Source organism: Pongo pygmaeus, chromosome 9 (genome assembly GCF_028885625.2).
Source record: "Pongo pygmaeus isolate AG05252 chromosome 9, NHGRI_mPonPyg2-v2.0_pri, whole genome shotgun sequence".
Taxonomy (NCBI): domain Eukaryota; kingdom Metazoa; phylum Chordata; class Mammalia; order Primates; family Hominidae; genus Pongo; species Pongo pygmaeus.
In genome coordinates this window covers 6,808,114-6,831,858 of record NC_072382.2, presented here as the reverse complement: position 1 = coordinate 6,831,858, position 23,745 = coordinate 6,808,114, and the positions used below count along the sequence as shown (strand labels likewise).

Genomic DNA, 23,745 nt, shown 5'->3' with positions numbered 1-23,745 from the left:
CCCCTCCCACTTTCTGATAAAGTGCTTGCATCCCTTCTAGCCCACGCTGACTCCCAGTCAATACTCGACAAAAAGAGTACTAGGCACATTAAGATGTGTAAATACATTATGAAAGACATGAAAATTACGATCTCACTGTGGAAAACTAAAGACAAGGGCTGTGCCCCAGCACGCAGCAGAACGAGGAGATTCCCTGCCACTGACACAGAATGGAGAGGTCCTGGAAGGACGCTAGACAGGCTGACGGGGCTCCACCAGAGGGGAGAACAGGAAGGACAACGTGGGCATCACTGAAAGCAATATATGATAGATAACAGAAGACGTGCCTTTATTATTATTATTATTTAAATTCTACTCCTAGCTGGGTGCAGTGGCACGTACCTGTAGTCCCAGCTAATGAGGAGGGTGAGGTGGGATGATCGCTTGAGCCCAGGAATTCCAGGCTGCAGTGAGCTATGATCCCACAAATGCACTCCAGCCTGGGCAAGAGCAAGACCCTGTCTCAAAAAAAAAAAAAGAAAGAAAGAAAGAAAAATACCACTCAACCACTCAACCTTCTGGTTTCTAGTCCAGCATGTAAGAAGCTTAAAAGTCGCCACCTGATCCTAACAACATGTAAAAAGCTGAATGAACTGAAAAATCAACTCAAAGAAATAAGGTGCCTGGGCGCAGTGGCTCACGCCTGTAATCCCAGCACTTTGGGAGGCCAAGGCGGGAGGATCACGAGGTCAGGAGATCGAGACCACCCTGGCTAACACGGTGAAACCCCGTCTCCACTAAAAATACAAAAAATTACCCTGGCGTGGTGGCGGGTGCCTGTAGTCCCAGCTACTTGGGAGGCTGAGGCAGGAGAATGGCGTGAACCTGGGAGGCAGAGCTTGCAGTGAGCCAAGATCATGCCACTGCACTCCAGCCTGGGTGACTGCAAGGCTCTGTCTCAAAAAAAAAAAAAAAGAAATGAGGTTAAGGGGGAAACTGCTGCCTCCCAAATTGGACAGACAGACAGGCAGATACAGAGAATCACAGTTTACTGAAGCAAAATCCTCCACCAAATCAGCACTAGGGTAGGAAAACCCTAACTATAACTAACAAATTCCTGGAGGCTCAGTGTGGACAACTGTGAGAGTTTAAAACTCCAGGAGACCCAATTACTGGGGAGCCCCATTCTTTGACGAGTTTTACCTCCAGGAGCTCTACCAGTTCCTTACAGTGAAAACTGAGGGGGGAAAAAATCCCTTCATGCTTCCAGCAGAGGGAGGGGCAAAGAAACCTTTTTTTTTTTTCTTTTCTTTTTTTTTTTGAGACACAGTCTCGCTCTGTCCCCCAGGCTGGAGTGCAGTGGCGCAATCTCGGCTCACGGCAAGCTCCACCTCCCAGGTTCACACCATTCTCCTGCCTCAGCCTCCCAAGTAGCTGGGACTACAGGCGCCCGCCACCATACCGGGCTAATTTTTTGTATTTTTAGTAGAGACGGAGTTTCACCATGTTAGCCAGGATGGTCTCAATCTCCTGACCTCGTGATCCTCCCGCCTTGGCCTCCCAAAGTGCTGGGATTACAGGCGTGAGCCACTGCGCCCGGCCTCTTTTTTTTTTTTTTAAATACACCAGAACATTCTGTTCTTAACAAGGTCTGCCCTGAGGAGAAATTATTTTGCCAGCGCCTAACCTTTTGGGATTTTCTCAGAGCCTAAACTTCTTGGGAGAGGGCAAATACACAATTCCAGCCCCCTCTGGCCATTCTGTCCCACCTAAGTGGGGAGGAGAACTAAGAAAAATGGGTAATGTTCACAGTCTAAGTGCACAGGCTCACCAAAAGACTGAGACCTCACCATAGGACTATAGGTTAAACATTCAAAAATCAACAACAGGCTGGATGTGGTGGCTCGTGCCTGTAATCCCAGCACCTGGGGAGGACAAGGCAGGTGGACCACTTGAGGTCAGGAGTTCAAGACCAGCCTGGCCAACATGATGAAACCCTGTCTCTACTAAAAATACAAAAATTAGCAAAATGTGGTGGTGCACACCTGTAATCCCAGCTACTCGGGTGACTGAGGCACGAGAATTGCTTGAATCCAGGGAGTGGAGGTTGCAGTGAGCCGAGGTCACGCCACTGCACTCCAGCGTGGGTGACAGAGCGAGACTCTGTCTCAAAATAAAAAAAAAAAAATAAAATCAATTAATATAATCTACCACATCAACAGGCTAAAGAAGAAAAATCACATGATCATATCAATAGATGGAGAAAAACTATCTGACAAAATCCAACACCCACTCATGGTAAATAATAAACTCTCAGAAAATGAGGAATAGAGAGGAACTTCCTCAACTTGATAAAGAACATCTATAAAAAACCTACAGCTAACATTATACTTGATGAGAAAGTCACAGCTTTTCTATGAAGAACAGGAACAAGGTAACAATGTTCCCCCTCACCACTTTTTTTCAACATCATAGGAAGTCCTAACTAATAAGAAAAGGAAATTAAAAGTATACAGATTAGGAAGAGAGAAATAAAACTTTGTAGATGATATGATTATCTATGTAGAAAATCAGAAAGAAGTGACAAAAAAATTTCTGGAATAAGAGATTATATAGCAGGACTGCAAGATACAAGGTTAATACATAAAAGTCAACCCGTTTCCTATATACCAGTGACAAATAAGTGGAATTTGAAATTAAAAGCACATTACCATTTATATGAGCACCCCCAAAAATGAAATACTTATATATAAATCTAACAAAATGTGTATAAGCTCTGGTTGAGGAAAACTATAAAACTCTGATGAAAGATATCAAAGAAGAACTAAACAAATGGAGAGATATTCCATGTTCACGGGTAGGAAGACTCAATATTATCAAGATGTCGGTTCTTCCCAACTTGATCTGTAGATTTAACGCAATCCCAATGAAAACCCCAGCAAGTTATTTTGTGAATACCAATGAACTGATTCTAAAATTTACAGGGAAGCCAGGCACAGTGGCTCACGCCTGTAATCCCAGCAATTTGGGAGGCCAAGGTAGGCGGATCACTTAAGGTCAGGAGTTCCGAGACCAGCCTGGCAAACATGGTGAAACCCTGTCTCTACTAAAAATACAAAATTAGCTGGGCGTGGTGGCGTGCACCTATAATCCCAGCTACTCGGGAGGCTGAGGCAGGAGAATCACTTGAATCCAGGAGGTGGAGGTTGCAGTGAGCTGGGATCATGCCACTGCACTCCAGCCTGGGCAACAGAATGAGACTCCATCTCAAAAACAAAAACAAACAAAAAAAAAATGATAATAATAATAAAGTTCATAAGGAGAGGCAAAAAGCCTAGAATAGCCAATGAAGAATAAAGTCAGAGGACTGACACTACTCAACTTCAAGAATCATTATGAAGCTACATTAATTAGGCCAGGCGCGGTGGCTCATTGCCTGTAATCCCAGTACTTTGGGAGGCTGAGGTGGGCAGATTACCTGAGGTCAGGAGTTCGAGACCAGCCTGGCCAACATGGTGAAACCCTGTCTCTACTAAAAATACAAAAATTAGCTGGGCGTGGTGGTGGGCGCCTGTAACCCCAGCTACTAGGGAAGTTGAGGCAGGAGAATTGCTTGAACCTGGGAGGCAGAGGTTGCAGTGAGCCAAGATCGTGCCATTGCACTCCAGCCTGGGCAACAAAAGTGAAACTCCATCTCAAGAAAAAAAAAAAATACAAAATGAGCCAGGTATGGTGGTACACACCTGTAATCCCAGCTACTCAGGAGGCTGAGGCATGAGAATCACTTGAACCTGGGAGACAGAGGTTGCAGTGAGCCGAGATCATGCCATTGTACTCCAGCCAAGACACTATCTCAAAAAATAAAAACAAAAAAGCTACATTAATTAAAACAGTGTGGTATTGGCAAAAGAAAAGACAAATGGATCAATGGAACAGACTAGAGAGTACAGAAATACACTCACATGGTCAACAGATCTTTGACAAACGAGCAAAGGCAATACAATGTAACAAATGTTTTTTACAACAAACCATTTGTTGTTTCAACAAATGGTCCTGGAACATGCCCCGCGCGGTAGCTCACACCTGTAATCCCAGCACTTTGGGAGGCTGAGGCGGGTGGATCACCTGAGGTCAGGAGTTTGAGACCAGCCTGACTAACATGGAGAAACCCCATCTCTACTAAAAATACAAAATTAGCCAGGCGTGGTGACACATGCCTGTAATCCCAGCTACTCAGGAGGCTGAGGCAGGAGAATCGCTTGAACCTGGGAGGTGGAGGTTGCGGTGAGCCGAGATCACGCCATTGCACTCCAGCCTGGGCAACAACAGCAAAACTCCGTCTCAAAAAAAAAAAAAGAAAAGTCCTGGAACAACTGGACGTCCACATGCAAAAAAAAATCTAGACAGACATTACACTTTCCAAAAATTAAATCAAAATGGATCATAAACCTAAATATAAAATACAAAACTAGATAATTTCTAGATGGTAACATAGAAGAAAATCTAGATGACCTTAGGTATGGTGATTGCTTTTATTTATTTATTTACTTTTTTTGAGACGGAGTCTCACTCTTGTCGCACAGGCTGGAGTGCAGTGCCGCAATCCCGGCTCACTGCAACCTCTGCCTCCCAGGTTCAAGCGATTCTTCCTGCCTCAGCCTCCCGAGTAGCTGGCATTACAGGTGCCCATGACTACACCGGACTAATTTTTTTGTATTTCTAGAAGAGACAGAGTTTCACCATGTTGGCCAGGCTGGTCTCGAACTCCTGACCTCAGGTGATCCACCCATCTTGTCCTCCCAAGTGCTGGAATTACAGGCATAAGCCACTGCGCTCAGCCAGATTACTTTTAGATACAGCATCAAAAGTATGATCCATGAAACAAATAATTGATAGGCCAGACTTCATTAATATTAAAAACTGCTTTGCAAAAGATACTGTCAAGAGAATGAAAAGTCACAAACAAGGAAAAAATATTTGCAAAAGACACATCTGATAAAGGACTGTTAACAAAAATATATAAAGAACTCTTAAAATTCAAGAATAGGAAAACACTTTCCCACTCAAGAAGGTGTGGCAGGTGCCTGGCACGGTGGTTCACGCCTGTAATCCCAGCACTTCGGGAGGCCGAGGCGGGAGGATCACGAGGTCAGGAGATCAAAACCATCCTGGCTAACACGGTGAAACCCCGTCTCTACTAAAAATACAAAAAATTAGCCGGGCGTGGTGGCAGCTGCCTGTAGTCCCAGCTACTCGGGAGGCTGAGGCAGGAAAATGGCGTGAAACCGGGAGACGGAGCTTGCAGTGAGCCGAGATCGCGCCACTGCACTCTAGCCTGGGCAACAGAGCGAGAGTCTGTCTCAAAAAAAAAAAAGAAGCTGTGGCAGGAAAAAAAAAATTAAATTAAAATTTTAAAATGGGCAAGAGGCTCTGTGGCATGCCCCTATAGTCCCAGATACTTGGGAGACTGAGGCAGGAGGACTGCATCTGTGAATATCCACTACACTCAAGCCTGAGCAATGTAGCAAGACCCAGTTTCTTAAAAAAATAAAAAGGAAAAAGAAAAAGACACAAACTGACATCTCATCAAAGATATACAGATAGCAAATAAGCATCTGAAAAGATTTTCATCATATGTCATTAGAAAGTTGCAAATTAAAATAAGATACCTGACTGGGCACGGTGGTTCACGCCTGTAATCCCAGCACTTTGGGAGGCCAAGGTGGGCAGATCACCTGGGTCAGGAGTTCAAGACCAGCCTGGCCAACACAGTGAAACCCACCTCTACTAAAAATACAAAAAATTAGCCGGGCGTGGTGGCAGGCGCCTGTAATCCCAGCTACTCAGGAGGCTGAGGCAGAGAATTGCTTGAACCCGGGAGGCGGAGGTTGCAGTGAGCCAAGATCACACCACTGCACTCCAGCCTGGGCAAAAGGGCAAGACTCTGTCTCAAAACAAAAACAAAAAACAGCCAGGCGCAGTGGCTCATGCCTGTAATCCCAGCACTTTGGGAGGCCGAGGCGGGTGGATTACCTGAGGTCAGGAGTTCAAGACCAGCCTGGCCAACATGGTAAAACCCCATCTCTACTAAAAAATACCAAAAATTAGCCAGGCGTAGTGGCAGACGCCTGTAATCTCAACTACTCAGGAGGCAGAGACAGGAGAATCGCTTGAACCCAGGAAGCGGCGGTTGCAGCAAGCCAAGATCGCGCCATTGCACTCCAGCCTGGGCAACAAGAGCGAAACTCCGTCTCAAAAAAAAAAAAAAGGAAAGAAAAAGAAAATGAGAGACCATTATATGCCTATCAGAATGACCAAACACCAGAATGCTGACACCACCAAATGCTAGTGAGGACATGGAATAACAGGAAATCTCATTCACTGCTGGTAGGAATGCAAAATGTTACAGCTACTCTGGAAGACAGTTTGGCAGTTCCTTACAAAACTAAGCATAACTCTCACCATATGACCAGCAATCATGCTCCTAAGTATTTACCCAAATGAAAACCTACACATGAATGTTTAGAGTAACTTTATTCATAATTGCCAAAACCGTGAAGTAACCCAGATGTCCTTCAGTAGGTGAATGGATAAATAAACTGTGGTATATCCAGATGACAGAATACTACTCAGTATTAAAAAGAAGTGAGTTATCAAGCCATGAAAAGACACAGGGAGGCTGGGCACAGGGGCTCACGCCTGTAATTCCAACACCTTGGGAGGCCAAGGCAGGCAGATGACAAGGTCAGGAGTTTGAGACCAGCCTGGCCAATATGGTGAAACCCTGTCTCTACTAAAAATACAAAAAATTAGCCAGGCGGGGTGGCACATGCCTGTAATTCCAGCTACTTGGGAGGCTGAGGAAGGAGAATTGCCTGAACCTGGGAGGTGGAGATTGCAGTGAGCCAAGATCGTACCATTGCACTCCATCCTCGGCGACAGAGCGAGACTCTGTCTCAGAATAAAAAAATAAAAAGAAAAATAAAAAGAAGAAGAAGAAAAGACAAGACAAGACACAGGGAAACTCAATGCATATAAAGTGAAAAAAGCCAAACTGAAAAGACTACACACTATATGATTCCAATTCTATGACATTCTGGAAAAGGCAAACCTATGGAGACTGTAAAAAGATCAGTGATTGGCTGGGCTTAGGAGGGAAAGAGGGATAAACAGACATTAAGTAGAGGATTTCTAGGGCAGTGAAACTATTCTGTATGATACTACAGATGGTCTCCAACTTATGATGGTTCAACTTATGATTTTTCGACTATACAATGGTACAAAGGTGATATGTATTCGGAATAAACCATACTTCGAGTAAACATACAACCATTTTATTTTTCATTTTCAGTAATCAATAAATTACATGAAATATTTAACACTTTATTATAAAAACAGAGTGTTAGATTATTTTGCCCAACTGTAAGCTAATGTGTAAGTGTTCTGGCAAATTAAAGGTAGGCTAGGCTAAGATATGCTGTTCAGTAGATTTGATGTATTAAATGCATTTCAATTTATGATGGTTTATCAGGGCATAACCCTGTTGAAGTAACCTCATCATGTAAAAGCAGTGTCAATACAATGGTGGATACATGTCATTATACGGTGGCCAAAAACCACAGAATGTACAACAGCAAGAATAGGATGTAGTGTGTTATGGACTCTGAGTGATAATATGTCAATGTAGGTTCCTCAGTTGTAACAAATGTACCATTCTGGTGGGGGAAGCTGAGAAAGGGGAAGGCAGTGCCTGTGTGCAGGCAGGGGATTATATGGGAACTCACTGTACTATCTGCTCAATTTTGCTGTGAACCTAAAACTGCTCTAAAACTGGGCACAGTGGCACACACTTGTAATCCCACCTACTAAGGTGGCTGAGGCAAGAGGGACCACTTGAGCCCAGGAGTTCAAGACCGGCCTGGGTAACACAGTGAAATCCCCCATTTCTAAACAAACAAATACAAGCTGCTCTAAAAAATTAAGTGTATTAGTTTAAAAAGGAAGAAAGAAAAAGAAAGCCAGCAAGCCAGCCACCCAAGGAACAAAACTTTCCAGTAAAAACAAAGTTTAAATAAAATTGTATCTTGAAAAATGAAACTGAAAATTGTTTCTGTTCTTATATGTAACATAATTTAGGTTATAATACTACATATTTATGTTTAACTTGAAAAGCAAACGTTTAAAATGAAAAGTAGGGAGTTTGGGCACAATTTTTCCAAAAAAATTACGATGGCACCATAAGACACAATTAACTTCCTATGTGAGTTTTACTGCATAATTTTACAGTTTCTGAGGACTTGGCCAGTCTTTTCATGGGACTCTCTCCATCTTCTGATATGATTCTATTTTGCAGGGCCCAAGGTATAATCCTCCTCAATGATTTTCTTTTCACTGTTAGTGGGTCTGTGGAACGTAATGTCAAAAGATGTGTGAAACTTAGTCACCAACATTTCATTCATTGAACTTCATGAAATCTTGTATCCTTCGCAAGATTTTAAACTTCATTTCACAACTGCTGTGACCTTATCAATCAGCAATGAAAATAACAAACTCTTAAGCTAGGCACGGTGGCTTACGCCTGTAATCCCAGCGCTTTGGGAGGAGGAGGCACTGGATGTAGCCCAGGAGTTCTACACCAGCCTGGGCACCATGGTAAAACCCCGTGGCTACCAAAAAATACAGAAATTAGCCAGGTAGCCAGGCATGGTGGCTCATGCCTGTAATCCCAGCACTATGGGAGGCCGAAGCAGGCAGATCATGAGGTCAGGAGTTCAAGACCAGCCTGGCCAACATGGCGAAACCTCATATCTACTAAAGATACCAAAAAAAAAAAATTAGCTGGCCATGGCACGCGACTGTAATCCCAGCTACTCGGGAGGCTGAGGCAGGAGAATCGCCTGAACCTGGGAGGCGGAGGTTGCAGTGAGCCGAGATCGCGCCATTGTGCTCCAGCCTGGGCAACAGGGCCATACTCAGGAGGCTGAGGCATGAGAATCACTTGAACCCGGGAAGCAGAAGTTGCAATGAGCCGAGATCACACCACTGCACTCCAGCCTAGGCTACAGAGCAAGACTGTCTTTAAAAAAAAAAAAAAGAAAAAGAAAGAAAATGATAATAACATACTATTGATTTGACAGGCAGGGACAGAAGTTAGTATTAAGCTGTGATGTCTGGAAATGAACAAATTTACTAAGTGGTCAGCTCATTAACAACAACTCTCATGTTAGGACAATTTTTATTTTTCCCTATACCACTCATAGTTGGAGAGACTCAGACAAAGACCTCCGTTCATCACACAGCAAAGAGGCGAATTTAAGCTAAAAATGACAATTTCTACACTTATCCAGTTCCGGTGTGCCAGGCACTATCCTGGTGCTGGAGATACAAAGATGGACATGAAATGCCCTCTAGGAATTCAATCTAACAACAGAATGGAATGAATAAACACACACACAAACGTGTTAAGGGTTGTGATAAGAAGGCCTGCATGTACAAAGTGCTAAGGATGAGACACAGAGGGGAAAGAAATTCAGTATGTCTGGTTCTCTCTGAGTTAAGCCTTCAAAGAGGAATTTTAAAAGCAGACACACCAAGGGAAAGGCTGCCAAGCAGAGGGTAGGGGCAAAGAAAGGCCTGGTAACTGAAAACACAAAGCTCATCCAGAAAATGCAGGCTCCAGTGTAACTAGCTCAATGTTAGTTGCTGTGGTTCTGGAGAAGGAGTGATTTTAAAACAGTAATAACAAAAAGAACCAGTCTAAAAAGTTAGGCCAGGCAGGATGCAGTGGCTAATGCCTGTAATCCCAGCACTTTGGGAGGCCAAGGAGGGTGGAACACCTGAGGTCAGGAGTTCGAGACCAGCCTGGCCAATACGGTGAAACCCCATCTCTACCAAAAATACAAAAATTAGCCGAATGTGGTGGTGCATCTGTAACCCTAGCTACTCGGGAGGCTGAGGCACAAGAATCGCTTGAACCCAGGAGACAGAGGTTACAGTGAGCCAAGATCGCACCAGCCTGGGTGACAGAGCAAGACTCCATCTCGAAAAATAAATTTAAAAATAAAAAATAAAAAGGTAGGCCAAGGCTCAAGTTTAGACCATGCAAACAAGTTTGGATTTTATTTTCCAATATTTGAGAAATCCATAGCAACAAGATACAGAATGGATTAGAAGGAACACACAAAATGCAAGAAGATCCTAAGGTACCTCCTATTATAGTGTCTAAGCAAGGACAGCAAAGGGACCAGACTGAAGGTGGGGATACAAAAGTAGCTCATCAGGTTTGAGTTACAACTGTGTGCAGAGGAGGGATTTCTGGGGGAATGCAGAGTTAGAAATGATCCTGGGGCTCTGGCCAGGCTGCTGCTACAAACGCAGAGAGAAAGCAGAAGCACATTCCCGGGTGGGGAGGAGCCAAAGGGTTAAATTTGGAATAGGAATGCACTGAGTTGAAGTGGTGAAGTCTGATCAACTACTGCAGATGCACTGGCACTCAGTGAAACATGGAGCTCCAGAAACAGATTGGGGCCAGGTGTGGTGGCTCAGGTCTATAATCCTGGCACTTTGGGATGCTGAAGCGGAAGGACTGCTTGAGCTCAGGAGTTCAAGACCAGCCTGGGCAACATGGCGAAACCCCATCTCTACAAAAATACAAAAATTAGCCAGTAATGGTGGTGCGTGCCTGTAGTCCCAGCTACTTGAGAGGCTGAGGTGGGAGGATCACCAGAGCCTGGGAAGGCGAGGCTGCAGTGAGCTGTCATCACACCACTGCACTCCAGCCTGTGCGACAGACTGAAACCCTGTCTCCAAGAAAAAACCAAAAACCAGAATCAGATTGGGAAATGTCAGTAAAATTTGATAGCTGGAGCCATAATAACTGCAACTGCCTATGCAGAATCACTGAATTTCAACCAGGCGAATTCCTCTCCTTCTCCCCACCTCCAAATTCCCTTGTCTTTTTTAAAAGCTAGACATCATTCACTTTCCCATGTCCTAAATCACCTTTTTTTCTCTTTATTAAACTTATTCCATAACTACATTCTCTTTCAGAACACAGGACTGAGAGAGTGTACTCTTGCAACATTATGTAAAAAGGTCATCCAATCCAAAAGGAAAGCTGTGTTTTCCAAGACTGCTAACTCCTGGAGAAAAGAAACAAGACATCCTCAATGCTTTCCTAATAACTGGTTTGAGCAAAATGCAAAAGTTTAACTGCTGAGTGACTCTCCCTGGAGAAAGGCATGAAAATGTCTTAAGGCTGGATCTAGGGTGTCCAAACATTTTCACAGGCCGCAGGCTAGCGCACTGGTGCAGGAGACGGGGACACCAGAGACCTGGCAGTTCAGGCTTTGAAGGCAGTAAACAGCCACTGACCTCAGGCAAGTCACTTCTTTAGGTTTTTCACTTCACAGACTGATAAGTACATGGCCTAAAATGATCGCCCTTCTAGTTAAGAATTTTCAGGCCTAACTAAAAGTAGATTAAAGTAAACCTTGGAGAGAGCTGAATTTTTTTTAAGTGCCATTAAGCAATTCAGGGATTATCTAAACAGCCTCGGTTTTCTTTTCTCTGCTTCCTTACCAACTGCCTTTTAACTCTCTCTTAGCTCATAAGCAGTCAGAGGGGCTGAAGCACAAAGAGGAAGTGAAGCTCAAAGAGTTAATTTTGCTGCATTAGTGGCTCTGGTGAAAGACAGTGGGCACGGAAAAGGAATCAAATGACCAAAACTGGGCTTCGGGATTACTGGTGGCAGCCAGCCAGCAAATTTCTAGATACTGCACACAACCTGGTCAGCCAACTAAAAGAAAATTGGCAGAAAATGACGGAACACATTCTTTGTTTTTGTTTTTGTTTTTTTGAGACAGTCTCCCTCTGTCACCCAGGCTGGAGTGCAGTGGCATGATCTCGGCTCACTGAAACCTCCGCCTCCCGGGTTCAAGCGATTCTCCTGCCTCAGCCTCCCAAGTAGCTGGGACTACAGGTGTGCGCCACCATGCCCAGCTAATTTTTGTATTTTTAGTAGATATGGGGTTTCACCATGTTGGCCAGGCTGGTCTCGACCTCCTGGTCTCAAGTGATCCTCCTGCCTCGGCCTCCCAAAGTGCTGGGATTACAGGCGTGACCCACCGCGCCTGGCCGGGAACACATTTTTTTTTTTTTTTTTTTGAGATGGAGTCTCACTCTGTCGCCCAGGCTGGAATGCAGTGGCGGGATCTCGGCTCACTGCAAGCTCCGCCTCCCGGGTTCACGCCATTCTCCTGCCTCAGCCTCCCGAGTAGCTGGGACTACAGGCGCCTGCCACCACGTCCAGCTAATTTTTTGTATTTTTAGTAGAGACGGGGTTTCACAGTGTTAGCCAGGATGGTCTCGATCTCCTGACCTCGTGATCTGCCCGCCTCGGCCTCCCAAAGTGCTGGGATTACAGGCGTGAGCCACTGCGCCCGGCCCGGGAACACATCCTTAAAGCTCTAAATAGAAGGATGCACACACTACGTTGAATGGTTATGTCTTGGGAGCAGAGTGGTGAAAGAAGGTCAGACTTCTGTTAAGTCTGAATACCTACACGCGTACTTCTGTAATTCAAATTTAAGATTAAATATTTTCAAGTTTAAAAAAAGGAAAAAATGGCCGAGCGCGGTGGCTCACGCCTGTAATCCCAACATTTTGGCAGGTCGAAGCGGGTGGATCACCTGAGGTCGGGAGTTCAAGACTAGCGTAACCAACATAGAGAAACCTTGTCTCTACTAAAAATACAAAATTAGCTGGGCGTGGTGGCGTGTGTCTGTAATCCCAGCTACTCGGGAGGCTGAGGCGAGGAGAATCGCTTGAACACGGGAGGCCGTGGTTGCAGTGAGCCGAGATCGCGCCACTGCACTCCAGCCTGGGGACCAAGAGCAAAACTCTGTCTCAAAAAAAAAAAAAAGGAAAAAATATTTCTACCTTACTCTTATTTTAGGAGCCATGCCTCCCACCTTTGTCTAGTAACACAGCTATAGTGATGTCTCAACAGTCTCTTAGGGGATGAGAAAATGCTACTCCTCCACTAACAATGACTCTTGGAGAGGGGAAAAGACATCAAATCGCAAACTCGAGAAACTCACAGAAAAAAGTTAAAAAGTGGTTTGTGTTTTTAAAGCCAGCCACAACACCTTCCTTTAAGGCTCTAAACCGCAGAGACTTTCTAGACCTGTCTTAAGCGTCAGTACCACACGCACTTCGTGATGGAACGGTATTGTTCTCCTAGAATAGAGCCGTTTTCTCATGAAACCGACGTTTTTACAAAAGCCTGCCTGTGGACGGCCTGCGGCGGCCGCGGACCCGCTTTCCTTGGATTTCCCGAGGGCTGGGAGAAGGAGGGCTTTCGCCGGCTGCGGTCCCCGGCCCCGGCCCCGGCCCCGGCCCCGGCCCCCGGCCCACGCCCCCTGCCCGGACCCCGCCCCGGCCCCGCCCCGCGTCACCTGACTGGCCCGCGGCCCCCAGACCCGGCGCCACCGACCTGATGACACTGATGTGGAACTCGTCCTCGCGGAGGCCCCGCCAGGCGCCGGGCAGGAACTCCTTGCACCACAGATAGGCCCTGCGCCGCGTCCGGGGCTCCGGCTGCTCGTCTGCCGGCGGCGGCGACGGGGGCTGGGGCAGCGGCGGCGGCGGCGGGGGCTGGGGCAGCGCGAGCGGCGGCTGTTGGCCGCCCAGCTGCTTCGACTCGAGGTCGCTGGCGGCGTCGCGCTGCTGCCCCACGCCGGGCGGCGGGGCCGCGCTGCCGCTACCGCAGCTAAGCAGCAGCCCCAGGGGCGAGGGCTCCGCCTCGCCCCCGGTGCAGAACTTGGTTTTCATGCCCGACAGGCGGCCGAGGAGGCGCGGGCGGCCGCAGCGCGAGAGGACGAGGCTCAGGGTCCGGCCGGGCGCCCGCCTCAGGGGGCCAAGCGGGAGGCCGCTCGCTGCTCTCTCACTGGCAGGCCAGCGGGGCGGGGGGCCGCGGCGGTTGGGCGCGCGGGGCGGCGGCGGCGGCGGCGGCGGCTGTGGCGACTGCGGCGACTGTGGCGCGGGGATGTGCTGCTCCCCGCTGCACTCGCTCCTCTGCCGCCGCCGCACGAGGAGCGCCGGCCGCGTCACAGCCCGCCCTCGCGCTCGCCACTGATTGGCCGCCGTTCTCAGGCCCGGCGCATCATAACCGCCGCCGCCCTCGCCACGCCGCCTCCCCATTGGCTGCGGCGCCGCCCCCAACCTAGAGCGCTGCGGCCTCCGGGAGCGGGGCCCGGGCGGAGGGGGCGGGGCGTCGAGGGGGCGCCCACGGTCGCAGGGAAGGGGGAGAGGGGAGCGAGGCGCGGGGGGTGCCGGGAGAGCGGCTGCGGGGTGGGACGGAGCCGGACTGGGCCGAGCGAGGGAGGCTCCTGAGCCTCGGAGGACCCCGGGGTTGGCTTTGGGAGCTGAAAGTTTCCTTGGACCCCTCGGAAGCCCCGTGACATCAGAGGCCGGGCCTGGCAGGGGCAGGCAGGAAACGTGTCTGGAGGCTACTGCCCTCTCCGCGTGACCTTGGGCGAGCAGCCTCCTCCTGGGGCTCAGTGGGTGTGATTTTGTAACATTTCCCAGCGCTGCGAGAGGCGCGTCCTCGCCCTGTCCAACGCGGAGCCCGAAGAATTACTAAGAAACCGAGGTCTGAAGGAGGGAAGAGGTGACGGGCTCGAGGCCACAGGGTGGGCCAGGCTGGGCCAGACTGCACGCCGGCTACCGGGGCCCAGCCCTCTGCACGCCTCCCGCAGCCTCAGTTTCCCTGTCCGTGGTACTGAGGATTCTCAGGCCTAGAAGTTCAGGGCTGGAGGCCCCGGGACCGGCGAGGGAGGGGCATCATCCCCGCCATGGGGCCGCTGCAACTGCCCAGAGCACAGGCCAAAGGTGCGTGCCAGGGGGCTACTGGCGTTGTGGACGCTGTCCCCTGCCTCCCCATCCCCCGCAGGAAACAGCCTTGTGACCGTGACTAACGCACCTTTGCCGGGGTAGAGGGGCAAGAGCCCCTGCTACCGTTTGCCACACGCTGCCCAATTTCCCTCACTGCTCCCGTCCTTCCTGGAAGTCAGGTGCTGATACATATAAAAATTACGGATCCCATTTTACGGGACATGAGCTGAAACAGGAGGTTTCCTGGGCTGCCAGGGGCTTAGGAAATCCAGTGCCTGATGCACAGGAAATGCTTCTATGTGGGGAGTTCACAGTCTTCCAGAAGCAAAAAAAAAATTTTTTTTTTTGAGACGGAGTCTTGCTCAGTCGCCCAGGCTGGAGTGCAGTGGCACGATCTCGGCTCACTGCAACCTCCGCCTCCCGGGTTCACGCCATTCTCCTGCCTCAGCCTCCCGAGTAGCTGGGACTACAGACGCCCACCACGACGCCCGGCTAATTTTGTGTGTGTGTGTATTTTTAATAGAGACGGGGTTTCATCGTGTTAGCCAGGATGGTCTCGATCTCCTGACCTCGTGATCCACCCGCCTCGGCCTCCTAAAGTGCTGGGATTACAGGAGTGAGCCACCGCGCCCGGCCGCAAAAACCTTTTAGAGTGTGTACTTGGCTGAACTTGCTCCACGCAAAATGGTCTTATTTAAGGATAAAAATGAAAGGGGACTTTTGTAAGGCTGCTGTGGCGACAGGCCTGGAAGTTGACCTGCAGGGAGGTAGGAGAGACCAAGACCCCTGGGACGGAGGCCGGCCACTGGATGTTTGAAAGGCTGAGAAGCCAAGGGCTTCAATCTGGGGAGGCTGTTTGGATAAAGGAGCCAAGGACTTTCTCTAAAAATACCAGCTCACAGGGAGGTGGGGCCATGCCAATGGCCTGCCCAGGTGACAAGCCCTTTGTCCCACTGTCCCGTGGCACCAGTCTGGTAGTCTCAAAGGAATGCCAGAAATCTGGCCAGGAGGAAGGGACACTAAAGTAAGGAGTGGCCCTCTACAATTTGAAATAACTCTTTCTGGCATCTGCTGGCTTTTGTTAGGAAAAGCCTGAGACATTTTTATGGGATCACAGTTCCCTGTGGGAGGAAGAGGTTGCCTTAAGGCCAGGAATGGTGGCTTATGGCTGTAATCCCAGCACTTTGGGAGGCCAAGGCAGGAGGATCACTTGAGCCAGGAGTTTGAGACCAGCCTGGCCAACATAACGACTCTGTCTCAAAAAGTAAAAATGAAAAAAAAAAAAAATTAACAGGGCATGGTGGCTTACACTTGTCCAACTACTTGGGAGGCTCAGCCAGGAGGATCAATTGAGCCTGGGAAGTCAAGGCACCCACTGCACTCCAGCCTGAGTGACAGAGTGAGACCGTATTTGCTGAATGAATGAATCAGTGAGCTCCTGGCTCAGCAATTGTTAACTTATGACTTTGGGCTGAGCCTTGGTTTCCTCAACTATAAAATGGGGATTATAATACCCGAGCACCCAGGATTGAATGAGAGAACGTATGCAAAATGCATAGCATGCAAGAAGTAACCGTCTGGTTGCATGCAGTGCATTGCATGGCGTTGCCTTTGCCAGTGGTTGGTTTTCAGAGATGAATAATGCATGCACTTGTAGCAGTTCACAGCTTGGGAAGACAGTGTCGTATAAGAAAAGAATTTGGGCCGGGTGTGGTGGCTTACGCCTGTAATCCCAGCATTTTGGGAGGCCAAGGTGGGAGGTTTGCTTGAGGCCAGGAGTTCAAGATGAGCCTGGGCAACAAGTGAGACCCTGTCTCTACAAAAAATAAAATAATTGGCCAGGCACAGTGACATGCGCCTGTAGTCTCAGCTACTTAGAAGCCTGAGGTGGGAGGATCCCTTGAACCCAGGAGTTCAAGGCTGCAGTGAGCCATGATCACGCCACTACTCTCCAGCCTGGGCAACAGAGGCTGTCTAAAAAAATAAAAATACAGTTTAAACAAAAATAATTCAAACACTCCGATAACCAAAATGTCAATGTCTGTGCACAAGTAGACAAGAGTTTGAGAGAAACTTGCTATGGCAGGCACTGGTCCTAAGGAGAGGTTGTTCCAATTACCAAACCTTTTCCTCTAGGATAAGATAAAAAAATTATCCAAAAGCTCTGTGATTGATGCTGAATTCTGAGAGCAGACTCAGAGGGTGGGTGATGGGCCTTAGGAGGGATAGAGGAAAGATTGGGAAGTTCCCGTCCACTCTCTGAATTTCCTGCTGATGGGTTCCTCGGGGTCCACCCACGGGCCTCAGCCCTGCCACCAACTCCAAGGCCTGTTCTGAGAAAGGGCTTTGTGAGTCTGACTCCCCCCGAGATGGGGGAACCCGCTGTCAAGCACGTGGTAGGAGCAGGCTTTGAGCACTTTCAAAGATGCTGCATGCAGCAAGTTCCCTAAGCAGCAGTGAGGTGAGTGTAATTAGCAGTTCATCTCCCAGGTGGCAAGGGAGCTTCACAGGGGATAAAACCATTCGTTAAAGGCCAGCAGGACCTGGGACTCCACCCAGGACCCCATCCACGGGAGCCTTGTCCTTCTGTCCTTCTGCACCATAAGCACCTTTGGCCCAGGAAGCACTAGACATTTGGCACAGTGGGGATTCCCTCACAGGCTGGAGAAGCAGAGCCCTGGCAAGGCTGTGCTCACACCTCCTCCCAGGTCACACCCAGGACCAAGCAGCCCTGCTCCCGTTCTGAGCCTTAAAATATTGATGAGAGCACAGAGGCCACCCGGCTGCAATCCTCCATGTTGAAGATTGGGTTGCAGTGCCAGCTAGCAGAGTGACATGGAGCTGAGCTTTCCCTGAGTGTTGAGAGTGGCCCCAGCCCAGCTGTCAGCGAAAGGCTGTGTAGGTCCAGCAGCTTTCTGGAGGTCTCTGAGCACAAGTGTGGTCTGACTTGGACTGACCCTTCTACCATACATTTGGCCTCAGCACCCGCAGCCAGAGTCTAGGACCCAGAGGGCTCAGAGAAAGCAGGTGACTAGAATACCCATCTGTCTGGTGGGTGGGGCAGGCATTCTTCCTGTCCTCATTTGCAGGGATTTTTAGTATAATATTATGGGTAAGAATTCTGGCCAGGTGCAGTGGCTCACGCCTGTAATCCCAACACTTTGAGAGGCCAAGGTGGATGGATCACCTGGGTCAGGAGTTCGAGACCAGCCTGGCCAACACAGTGAAACCCCGTCTCTACTAAAAATACAAAAATTAACCAGGCGTGGTGGCACATGTCTATAGTTCCAGCTACTCGGGAGGCTGAGGAAGGAGAATCGCTTGAACCTAGGAGGTGGAGGTTGCAGTGAGCCGAGATCATGCTACTGCACTCTAGCCTGGGCAATAAAAGCAAGACTCCATAACACACACACACACACACACACTTACTTTAGAGGTCATGCTGCTACCCACTGTGTGACACACACACACACACACACACACACACACACACTTACTTTAGAGGTCATGCTGCTACCCACTGTGTGACCGGGACAGAACATCTACCTTTCTAAGCCACTTTCCTTATCCCCAAATGGAATCCTACACACACACACACACACACACACACACACACCACACACACACACACACACACCACACACACACACACACACACACTTTAGAGGTCATGCTGCTACCCACTGTGTGACACACACACACACACACACACACACACACACACACACACACACACACACACACACACACACACTCTCTCTCTTTAGAGGTCATGCTGCTACCCACTGTGTGACCGGGACAGAACATCTACCTTTCTAAGCCACTTTCCTCATCCCCAAACGGAATCCTACTCTACAGGGCTGTTGGGGAGATTCACCGAAACCAGCAAGGAAAGAGCTGGGTGTAGAGCCAAAGCCTCACAAAGGGTAGCTATGCTTTTCTGCTTATTGTTAGCTGGATTCCCAGAGCCTGGCAGAGAGCAGCAAACACCCATTCATCCTAAGTGCCAGTGGAAGCGCAAAGCCTGCAGGAGCTCTGGCAGGTCTAACAGGGCCTGGAGAGTTTTCCATTCTTTGAAGCTCCTGGCACATTCAAAAAGTAAGAAACATCTAGGCGGGGCACGGTGGCTCACGCCTGTAATCCCACCACTTTGGGAGGCTGAGGTGGGCAGATCACCTGAGGTCAGGAGCAAGACTCCATCTCTAAAAAAAAAAAAGAAATATCTCGACAGGGTTACCAAAACTGGGGCATGTTTGAAATACTTAAATTGAACAAACCAATGCTTTTAACACACATGCAAAAGTCCCATTCAAGATAATTTTGCAATTCTCAAGGTAATAGAGGGATTACTTTAAAATAATAATGGAGCCAACCAAGCATAGTGACACCTGCCTGTGGTCCAAGCTACTGGGGAAGCTGAGGCAGGAGGATCACTTGAGCCCAGGGGACTGAGGCTGTAGAGACATGACTGAGCCACTGACTCCAGCCTGGGTGACAGAGTGAGATACTGTCAATAATAATAATAATAATGGTTTGTAGAGCACCTTAAGTGGTATGGTGTGACAAACATCTTTCAGGCCTGACGACAGATCTCTGTACTAATCTGATTATCCTTATTCAGATACATCTAAATCTGAGGCCCTTGGGGTACATGATTGCCTCCTGGGGCTGCCATAGTAGACCCTGGCAATGACCTAGTGACCGTCCCTCTACTGGAGATGATCCCCTGGGCCCCTCAGAATGCATTTCCTGTGTCCACATAGCCTGTGTTTTAAGTCAGGTGATCTTTTTCTTTTGAGACAAGGCCTCTCTTGTTGCCCAGGCTGGAGTGCAGTGGTGCAATCTGGGCTCACTGAAACTTCTGCCTCGTGGGTTCAAGCGACTGGCCTGCCTCAGTCTCCCAAGTAGCTGGGATTACAGGCGTGCACCACAACACCCGGCTAATTTTTGTATTTTTAGTAGAGATGGGGTTTTGCCATGTTGGCCAGGCTAGTCTCGATATCTGCCAACCTCAGCTTCCCAAAGTGCTGGGATTCCAGGCATGAGCCACGGTGCCCAGTCTTAAGTCAGGCAATCTAAGCTCTCTTTCCAAGTTTGTTGAAAACCTGCTTTGAGGCTTTGTGTAACACAATAAGTGCAATTTTTGGCACAATAAATGCAAAATTCTGGCACAGTGACTCACGCCTGTAATCCTAGCACTTTGGGAGGCCAAGGCAGGTGGATCACCTGAGGTCAGGAGTTCGAGACTAGCCTGGCCAACAGGGCGAAACCCCGTCTCTACTAAAAATACAAAAATTAGCTGGGCATAGTGGCGGGTGTCTATAATCCCAGCTATTTAACAGCCTGAGGCAGGAGACTCACTTGAACCTGGAGGGCAGAGGTTGCAGTGAGCCAAGATTGCTCCACTTTACTCCAGCCTGGGCAAAAGAGCCAAACGCTGTCTCAAAAAAACAAACAAACAAAATAGAAAATAAATACAATTTTTAAAAAGACCCCAGTCATCATGCAGGTTACACTGTGGGGATAACACTTCTGGGCTAGGAGTTGGGCAACATGGGTTCAGGCATCGCACCCCCTCTGCCGGCTGCACAGGGCCCCTCTCCCCTCAGTCAGCCCTGGGCCCTGCAGGCTGGACTTTTGCCTGGTAGCTTTGGGCTGGCCCTCCCTTCTGCAGGGGACCCCTTGTACAGATGGGTAAGCAGAGGCACAGGGGCCCAGGCAGGACAGCGACTCTGCTCACGCAGGATGCCATGGCCGGTCGTGGGCCTACTCCATCCTCGATCCTCCCCTCCCAAGGGCACATGCCATCCAGGCCTGAATGGCAAGAGGCCCCTAAGGGGCCCCCAGTCCTGTCGGCACCCCCTTTGAGTGACTGAAGGGGAGGCAGGGGAGCTGGCAGCCCCCACCCCCACACCAGCTTGTGGAAGCTACCAGCGATCGGTGGGGCCCCACAGGCAGCCCATCCGTGTGGCCTTGGCCGGGCCCCCAGGCTTCTTAGAATGCCATCTAAGAAGGCAGAGGGGGATGAGCCGCGGCGGGGAGGAGGGGCGGCCTTGGGAAGATCCGCTGGGTCCAGGGAGGCGAAGGCCGGACCCTCCTCCCCCAGCGCTACTGCCCGGGCCGAATTCCAAGGCCAGCGGCTGCCCGCTGAGAAGGAATCCGGACCAACGGGATTCTGGCTTCCCTCTGGCCCCTCCTGGCGAGAGCGGCGCCGGGAGGAGGGGGCCTCGGAAGGGGCGGGCTGGGGCGGGCTGGGGCGGGCTGGGGCGGGCTGGGGCGGGGCCCGCAGGGTGGGCGGAGCTTCCAGGAGAACAGCGGGCGGGGCCTCGCGCGAGGGGCGGGGTTGGCGGCCAGGCGTCCCACGACCACCATTCCTCCCTCCGCCCCGGGGCCTCTGGGGAGCGGCGCAGCTTGACCGCCACCGACTGCGGGCCTCCCTGCCCTACAAGCCCCCACCCCGCTCCCCCTTGGGACCTGGCGAGGAGTTGCCCCGCAAAGTTGGGGCTGGTGCGGGGTTAAGGGGATTACAATTATCCTAGGACTTGGTGTGCTGAAGCTGCTTTTGCGATTAGAATTTATATTTACAATGCTGATAACAATGAACTACCCAGGCTACGGCGCCACGTGGACGGGGGTGGTGGATGGAAAGGGAAACCCCTGGCCACCAGCAGCCTGTGATAAGGCCAAGGTTCCCTGGCTGGATTGCTGCCTAGGATGCCTGTGGTTCCTACCCCCGCCCGGGAGGCAAGATTGACTAATCCCACCAAGCAAGGCCTCCAGGCCGGGCCAAGAATCCCTTCCCAGTCCTCTCCCAAAGTCTATGTCCTTGGGCTCACATTGTCCTCTCCTCCTGTCCTTGCCTCCTGCATCTACGGACCCCTCAGGCCCCCTCCTCCTTCAGAGCATGCACGTTGCAAATTCTCAATGACTGTTTGGAGGAATGAATAAATGAATTGTGAACAAATGGTCTGAAGATTCCAGAGGTAGCCTAATGGGGCCCTGCTGCTTGAGTTCTAATCCCAGCCCCACCAGTTGTTGGCTATTTGGCCCTGGGCAGGTGATTATTCTCTCTTTGCCTCTGTACCTTGCCCTTAAAATGAGGAGAATACCAGTACCTACTGCATAAGGTTGTTAAAGGATTAAAGGAGTGAATAGTTGCAAAGAGCCTGGAACAGAGTGTTCAAAGAAACACACGGCCACAGTATTAAAAAAATTAAAAACCCATTTCTCTCCAGGCTTCTGCCATCACTGTCTGTGACTTCAACATTCTATCTGCTGCATGACCTGTGCAGCACCTGGCCTCTGTTACCTTGCCACCCTCACTGACATCTTCTCTGCTTAGGCCTTCCACCATGCCCTGCACTTTCTCACCGCTAGAAATAGCCCTGGCTCTGAAATGTGTTTTAATCATCCCACTTTGGGTCCACCAGTTCCTGCTGGTGAGCTTAGGCCTCTCCTCCAGGACCCTCCCTGGCTACAATTTCCCAACCCCTCTCGACCTTCCATTCACTGGCCTTGCCGCTTTCTTGCCTCCGGCCTGCACCTCTCCCCATCCCTAGTGTGGATTCCATCCCCTCGTGAACGCTGCCACCTGTCCTGGCAGAGACTCAGTACTTCCACTCTCTGAATGCATTTCTTCTTCCTAGGCACACCAGAAGACCACATTTCCTAGCCCCCCACCCCCTTGCAGTGGCTGGGACCATGTGACTCCTTAATTAGGTCACTCTGTCTCCTGGGAGGCCCTCTCTGCCCTCTCTAGGTCTAACTAGTGGCAAAGGATCTGAAGGAAGAAACCTGACAGAGTTACTAGTCCCAAGAAGCCTGGGTCCCTGAATCACCGCATGGAAGTCTACATGCCCACCACCTGAATGGACTAAGGCAGGAACAGAAGTAATACACACCCCTTTAGGGCCAAGGAGGTGAAACAGCCGGTATGCCTTCCTCACACTCTCCTCTGCTTCATGGTGACCTAGGAAGCTGCAGGATGAAGATAACAGCATCACAAGGAGGAAGCCAGGATCCCTGTGTTACCACAAGGAGGAGAGATGCCTAACCAAGACCATCTGCAAGGATTTTGTGTGAGCCAGAAGCAGAGCTGTGTGGTGTTCAGCTACTGAGATTTGAGGGCTGTTTGTTACAGCAGTTGACCTATCCTGACTGACACATCACATCATTCCTTTCCCTACCATGTGTCTAACATGCTACCAAATTGAATTTTAAGTAAATTAGTACTTATAAATTAAGTACAAATGCTTTTCAAACTCACATGAATCTTTGGTAAATAAAACTGGTTGTAAAATTATTGATAAGTATAGAAATGCCTGAAATTATTGATAAAATAACATTGTGCAAGTAAGACTAATTTAAGATCGTTGGTTCAATGAAAATAACTGAATCTTCTGAGTTGTCAGCAAAATGCTCATGTGTTTAAGATTCTTAGATAGGTGTTCACTTAATGTTCAGACTTTAAAAATGATTAACTGGGATATAACTTTGACCAGCCTAGTAGCATAGTTTTTATAAGTAATCCTGGGCCAGGCGCGATAGCTCATGCCTGTAATCCCAGAACTTTGGAAGGCCAAGGCAGGTGGCTCATGAGGTCAGGAGGTGGAGACCATCCTGGTCAATATGGTGAACCCCATCTCTACTAAAAAATACAAAAAATTAGCTGGGTGTGGTGGCACGTGCCTGTAGTCCCAGCTACTCGGGAGGCCGAGGCAGGGGAATCACTTGAACCTCGGAGGTGGAGGTTACATTGAGCCGAGATCTTGCCACTGCACTCCAGCCTGAGTGACAGAGTGAGACTCCATCTCAAAAAAAAAGAATTGTGGAATCCTGCTGGGCATGGTGACTGTAATCCCACACTTTGGG

General features: G+C 49.4%; 1 protein-coding gene across 4 annotated transcripts in view; it reads right to left on the bottom strand.

Moving 5' to 3' along the window:
• Positions 1 to 14,086, bottom strand: part of CHKA (choline kinase alpha) — a 68,831-nt gene extending 54,745 nt beyond the window's left edge. For 2 of the 4 annotated variants that reach the window (XM_054437744.2, XM_054437746.2), the window contains exon 1: positions 13,475 to 14,086. In XM_054437744.2, the coding sequence (XP_054293719.1) occupies positions 13,475 to 13,812 (338 nt within the window). In that variant the 5' untranslated portion in view covers positions 13,813 to 14,086. The remainder of the gene's footprint in view (positions 1 to 13,474) is intronic. The other 2 variants (XM_063670821.1, XM_054437749.2) reach the window with 2 other exon arrangements.
• Positions 14,087 to 23,745: the final 9,659 nt, after the last annotated feature.